At 33.3% G+C, this 7,202-nt stretch overlaps 1 protein-coding gene across 1 annotated transcript; it reads left to right on the top strand.

The window, feature by feature from the left end:
- Nucleotides 1–699: 699 nt before the first annotated feature.
- Nucleotides 700–1,824, top strand: LOC124833064 (RING-H2 finger protein ATL34-like). The gene has a single exon (XM_047307438.2). The coding sequence runs from the start codon at nt 700–702 to the stop codon at nt 1,822–1,824; it is 1,125 nt and encodes a 374-aa protein (XP_047163394.1).
- The last annotated feature ends 5,378 nt before the right edge of the window (nt 1,825–7,202 follow it).

Genomic DNA, 7,202 nt, shown 5'->3' with positions numbered 1-7,202 from the left:
CATACATGACAATGTTTATTATAAATCCATGAAATCTTTTTATAGTATATGTGAAATTGATGATATGATACTATTTTACATTTAAGAATAAAGATATTTAAATTTATCAAATTAAATATATTTTCCTATTAATATATCATGTGAAATCATTAATAGAACTAAACTTTGTTTTATGTTTTATGTTGTACATTTATATTACATGAAACTAGCCCAACTCATGTCCTAAATTCCTCCCCGGATTATAACTTATTTAAAACATATTTTACAATATGGTTTTACCATGTTTCTACGCTTGGCCTTTCCGTTAACCACACACCACTAATATTTTACCGCACAACAAGTAATTACTAATGTTATTTTTTGGCCATGCACAACATAGAGGAGCCAAATCTCCTTGGCTTCCCAAACTAATGAGAAATTAACATTTTTAAAATATCCATCTTCCAAATTTACACGCTTTCTATAATTCGTTGTGCAAAATGCCCACATTTTCTACCAAAACCACCAATTAAACACACAAACACAATTATAATATTCATGCATGTCTTTCCTTTCTTCTTTCTTCCTCTCTTAATGGTTACTCAAACAGATCAATACATCAACACAAGAACAAATTACCAGTGCTCATCTTTTAACATCAACGAATTAACCAGTTATTATTACATGCATGCAACCATATGATACATAAATAACAAAAAAATGAGCATGCAAAAAGAGAGTCCTCTCATTAGACTCCACAGTTTCGACCAAGGCCATGCATGGCTCGCTCTCTTGCACCTCCTCATTCACATGTCACCGCCAGTAACCGGTCAACCGGTAAATCCGGCAATAGAACCCGACAGCAACAAATCCGTGATCGTCATCATGGTCATCATCGCCATAATGTTCCTCATCTCAGCCTTAATCTCTCTCTACTCTCGCAAATGCTCCGACCGACAAGCGCTGGCACGTGCCACACTCGACCTCGCCGCATCCACTGGCGCAACTGGTAACCCGTCGTCGCAAAGCGAACCCAGCGGTCTCAGCCAGGCCACCATAGAAACCTTCCCCACATTCCTCTACTCCGACGTGAAGAGTTTCAAAATCGGAAAAGACACTTTAGCATGCGCTGTGTGCTTGAGCGAGTTCCAAGACCACGATACCCTTCGCATGATCCCCAAATGTTGCCACGTGTACCACCCCAATTGCATCGACGTGTGGTTAGCTTCTCACACCACTTGTCCAGTGTGTCGCGCCAACCTCGTTCCAGAACCTGAAGACTTAGACACGAACACGAACATGCTACCCATGTTGTCCATTCAGGTACCCGATGAACATGAAGATGGAGACGAAAGTGGTGAACATGAACACGAGAGTGTTATCAGTGAGGAAGGGAAAAGAGGGCATGCTGAAGTGGAGTCACCGAAGGTGGATTTGCTTCGGAGGATTCACTCGTTGCATCAGAGTCGTCCATCACGGTCGAGATCCACTGGGTTCTTATCCTCTCTCTTGTTTCCGCGATCGAACTCCATGGGGCAATTGGCGCAGCCAGGGGAGAACTATGAGAGGTTTACGCTAAGGTTACCGGAGGAGGTACAAAGCCAGATGATGAACTCGAGACTTAAGCGTGCGAATAGTTGTGCATGCTTTACAAGAATGAACAGTGGAACGTGCGGGTATAGAACGAGAAGCGTGGGAAGTGGACGTGGAAGAGGGTGTGTGCAGTACGAGAGGTTCAATGGTGAGGAACAATGGGGTTTCACTTTGACCTCACCGAACCTCGTTAAAAACGGTTCGAATAGATCCTCCAGAAAATCAGTGGTAGATAATAATCCTAATGAATGATCCTCTTAATTCTTGCGTCTTGGGTATCTGTTTACATTCAAATATGAGTTTTTTACCAGTTTTGAGATCATACCAATCCTATCCTACATGATCAGGATTATCTCTTCTACGATACCTGTGATTTTGTACTAAAATAGATTTCAACTTTGGAGAAGATGATGAATGTTCTTCTGTGTTTGATGAATATAAGACGTCAAGGCAATAACTATATATCTGTTTGATCACTTGGGTAATGGAAGATTTGTTTGGAGGATGTTCTTTTATTCTTTTGTAAATTCTAAAAAAAGTTAAAATCGTTAAATTTACATAAATTGAAACAATTTTAAAAACTATTTTGTAAAAATTATCTCTTCTGTAAATATTTCAAGCTTTTACTTTTAACTTTTCTATAAAATAATTTTACTTTCTAAAAATATTATTACATTTTTTTTTCTTTTATAAGTGTTTTTTGTTAATTTGTCAAAAGAGCCTATGTGGTATACACAAAATTGAAATTGTAATTAATATTGTTGTTTATGTTAAGAGTCATTTTGAACCTTTTGGTATCGTATTCTACCACTATTTCTACTATTGACAATTAAAATATAATATTTAATATTGTTGTAAGAGTTAGCGTTGTTATACAAAAAAAAAAGAGTTTAATGACCATGTATTAATAATTTAAAGCAATTTTACATAATTACATCATTTGCAACATTTTGTTGTTTTTGTTGAAGTTTTCTTTCCTGTTGAATATCATCCACTTTAAACTCTAACTGGATTTTTAATTGTTAATTTATTTTCGGATTAAATATGTTTTTCATCCTTTAAGTATCACACGATTTTGGGTTTAGTCCCTACTCGAAACTCTGAATACATCAGTTTATTCCACGATTCAATTTGTGCCCCTTCTTAATTCCAGAAATTGAATCGTGGGATAAACTGATGTATTCAGAGTTTCGAGTAGGGACTAAATCCAAAATCGTGTGATACTTAATAGACGAAAGATATATTTAAGCCTTTATTTTCTCATAGCTTAGACTAATGATAGCTTAGACTAATGATAAATAAGACTCTTGATATAGGTGTTTTCCAATTACCTTGGTTGATTAAGATCAAATCATATACAGTGCCTTTGTTTATTTCAGCAACTTGGTATCAAACTTGTGATTAATCAAGTGGAGACACTCCGGTAATAGATGCCTATTGAGAGGCTTTTTGACATGCACGGTTAAATTGTTCCTATAGAAAATAAAACAAAAATGGTAGCTAACAATATTAAAAAGTATTAAAGAGAATCCACTCTTTTGATATTTTAACATATTATATTGTTTGTGACTTACATCCATATGTTATGATCTTTGATCCACCCATGTGTTATCATTCTTCCTTTGGTGTGTATGGCGAAACAACTCGAGTAGATGTTTTTTATTCAACTTTATCTAAGGTGAACAAAAACAAAAAATTAGAAAGAATCACTAGTGGAAAATGATGATATTAAATCAGGATATATAAGATCATTTGTAGTAGAACTGATTTAATTCAAAATGCGGTGACAATTTTATAAATATTAAGAAGTAATTAAATCGATTATAGGAGAACTGATATAATATGTACATTTTAGATCTGGAAGGAATCGATCTAATATGTACATATATTAAATCAATTATAGATAGAATCGATTTAATATGTACATATAATAGATTGGTTGAAGAAACAATTGATCTAAAATGTGATTTCTCTACAAATTGTTACATATGGATTTGGATACGTAGGTAATGTAGATGTTACATATGGATTTTACCTTCGCATATGGAAAATTGAGTTACATGCAGATTTTTCCGTAGGTAATGACAAAAAAATTTACCTATCAATTTTTGTATATAAAATTTGTATGTAACATTGACAAGTTAAAGCGAGAATTTTTTGAAGGATATGATCCGTAGGTAAGTGAAACAAATTTTACCTACTGGATTTACATATGGATTGACAAATAAATCATTATTAAAAATAAAATAATTTTTTTCACTCAACTTCTCGCACTCCCTCCCTAACTTTCTCACTCAAATTTTTCACTAAAGCTTTCTCACCTCCCTCCTTGAAACTTTCTCGCACTATCGCAGATGTTCACTCAGGTCGCAGTCCTTCACTCTCATAATGGTTCACTCTCAAGTGACTCCGTAATCTTCATCGTTCATTCTCGTCTTCTCACGATGACTGAGAGGAAGATGTTCATTTTTCTCGCACTCACTCAATCTTCATTGTTATGGAGTTCGTTGTTGTGGAGTTCATTTCATTTATTTGGTCAATAATATTCTTGAGTCATTCCTAAATCCCTAAATTCCTAAAATCTGAAAACCCTAATCCCTTTCTTGTTTGTTCTGATTGGCACAAAACAGTCTGTGTTGTGGTTCACATTTTTTGTGTGGAAGATGTTGATGATGGCTCGTCTTGGTTCTCACATGGTTTCATTGGTTTAGATTTGTATATGGTGATGAAGCGCAATGCATTCGTTCGCGATAATGGTTTTGATGGTGGGAACAAAGCTACTCTATGATTTAGGTTTGGAACTCGCGATTCTTGAATGTTGGTGACACACAATTTTACTATATGTTCCTTGTCTTCCACATCTTTGTCATTCTTGTTTCTTGTACATGCTTGTTTTCTTTGTTCATTTGTTTAGTAAATTTTGAGTTTTTGTACAATTTCTACATTTTGTGATGAGAATGAAGCCTTGTCAACAATCTCAAGTATACCTAAAATCTTCCACATTTTCATAACAAAGGTAATGAATTTTCATTTTCTATATAATGAAAAATCATTGTGCCATAATTGCAAAATTTAAAATTAGAAAATGAAGGTCTTTGTTGTTACCAAACTTAATAAAATATACTTCTTTCATTGGTATAACTAGAAATTTTTTAAAGTTTAATCTCAAGGGATGACTTTAGTCATCCTATATCTTTTTCCATTCTATTATGAGAATTCTTGTATCTTCGTTAAAGTTCTATACTTGAATCTATGATTGTTATGAATTTGATTATATCGTTTTTAACTTAATGCATTCATCCCAATCGTAGGTGAGTTCAAGCACTAACTAGGGAGGTTTCAAATTTCTTAAGAATGCCAAGGAGTTGCAAAAAGTTAGTAAGTATAAAGACCAAAATAAATTTGCCAGTTTAACCTTTTTTAGTTATTTAAAACTATAAATCTTTGTATATAATAAAGGTCTTTCCAAATCAATATCTCATTTGAATGTTGAACTCAAACTAGGAATATTGTGCTCGCTATATCTCCTTTCATAGGTGGATGGCTTTTTTCTTTTGTACATATGGTGTCTTTAATGTGCTTGTTGCTGCTTGATAATTCCCATAATTTTTTATGCTATGATCTACTATGATGTTTGACTTTTGTTCCACTAATGGCCTTAATGACAGGCATCTTTTGATAATTCACTTGATTTTTAGAAGTATTGATTTTTTTAGTTTGAAGTTTGTTTTGGCTGATTTTTTTTTCCTCTCTACAAGTTAGGAAAACCAAGTAATGGCCATGAAAGAGAAAGGGATTGCAACAGATTTTCTATCCTTAACGAAAACAACAAATGCTAAAATAAAGGTGAGTTTGTACTAAGTTGATAGGCAATCTGATGCATAGTAAGTTCTGGTTTTGATACTTTCCTCTTTGGTATTCATTCGATTGACCAATGATAAAAATCATTTCTATTTTTCGAGTAGGAGTGTGATGAGTGAGGGAGGGAGTATTCTAGATCCACAAGCTTCTGTTGAAACTTGGATTAACATGGTGAATGAATTTCATAAGGGTGTTTATGAACTAGGCTTGGAATTCCAATCTTTTATGGGTTTGTCTCAAGCTTGCATTGCCTAGTCTAGAAGCTAAACATAGATTGCTTTATATCTTGTTTGATCCTAGGAAAACCTTTCCTTTGTTTTGTTGTTATTATCATAATTCTTTGTTAGATTGGAAACATGGGTAAGTCATTTAGAAATTTCCCATAACACAAGTTCTCTTCTTTTCCAGGACACTCACTATTGTTGTTTTCATGCCCTACACACTTTAACAAACCTCTTCTTTTCTTCCAAGCCACTCCAAAAATTTTCGTCATTATTGCACCTTTATCAAGCAAGTTGTGTTCTCTCTTTCGCCCAATTCAATTTCAATTTCTCAATCTTCCTCTCTATGCTAGTCAGTTTCCACAACCTCAGTTTCAATTCGATAGTTTTATAAAGGTAAGGTTTTCTTTCACATTTTTTTTCCACAAATTTCTTGAATGTGGTTGATTCCATGCATTTTCTTTTTCACTTCAGTCATTCCTTTTTCTTTAATTAGGGTTTTTGCTCAGTTGTTAGAATGTTAAGGTGTGATTTGTTAGGGCTTTTTCTATTGTAAGATATTTTATTGTAGAGATCTTTTACTGAATAACTATTTTACAACTTCTAATTGTATGTTCTCCTCGGGTTACGTGGAACAGTGTTGCCTATAGGTTTCTTCTTCTTAAAAGTGATATAATAGAACATAATACCATAGTGGAAACAAAAAAAGTTAAGTTGTTTAAACATATTTTTCCTTTAAAGGTTAATGAGACTCCTTAACAACCTATAGATACTAATAGAGATGCCTTGTGCGAGAATTTGAGGAGAAGTAAATGATAGAGAAAGAAAACTTCTTTTAGAGATATTTTTACACTTATATACATGAAAATGATTAAGCAAGTTTCTTATAAGCTACTAGTCTTTCTCATGCAACACATGGAATAAGACCATTAGGATTGAAATCAAATCAATTAATAAAAATAGTACTTGTACCTTAGTATATTTACCTAAAGGAGCAAAACACATTGGTTGTAAGAGAATTTTTAAGAAAAAATATCAACTAGATAAATCCATAAAGAAGTATATGGCAAGATTAGTAATAAAGAATTTTACTCGAAAACCCAACCTACATTACTTAGATACTTTGGCCCCTATGACTAAGATTTCCTCCATTTGAGTATTGTTACCTCTAACAATTATCCATAAGCTAGTTATACACCAAATGGATGTTAAGATTGCTTTTCTGAATGGTGAATTAAAGGAAAAAATATGTATGCTCAACTTGAAGGATCAGATGTTCCTAGTCAAAAGAATAAAGTGTGTAACCTTTTCAAATCTTTGTATGGGTTGAAACAAACACCAAAATAATGGCATGAAAACATGATAATATGTTAATTTGTGATGATTTTTCACTTAATGATGTTGATAAATGTGTGTACTCTAAATATGAAAAATGGTGAATATGTATTATATGTTTATAGGTGGATGACATGCTAATCTTTGGTACTGAGATAGTCTTTAGCACTAAGTTATTTATGAGATATAAGTTTGAAATGAAAGACATGAGTG

The sequence above is a fragment of the Vigna umbellata genome, chromosome 1, assembly GCF_029865625.1.
Source record: "Vigna umbellata cultivar VRB3 chromosome 1, Vumbellata_1.0, whole genome shotgun sequence".
In the NCBI taxonomy this organism is placed as follows: domain Eukaryota; kingdom Viridiplantae; phylum Streptophyta; class Magnoliopsida; order Fabales; family Fabaceae; genus Vigna; species Vigna umbellata.
The sequence above is the reverse complement of the archived record's forward strand: the minus strand, read 5'-3'. Positions and strand labels throughout refer to the sequence as shown.

Bases quoted from the DNA above. Each gene is read 5' to 3' on its own strand.
- LOC124833064 (XM_047307438.2), top strand. From the start codon at position 700: ATGAGCATGCAAAAAGAGAGTCCTCTCATTAGACTCCACAGTTTCGAC.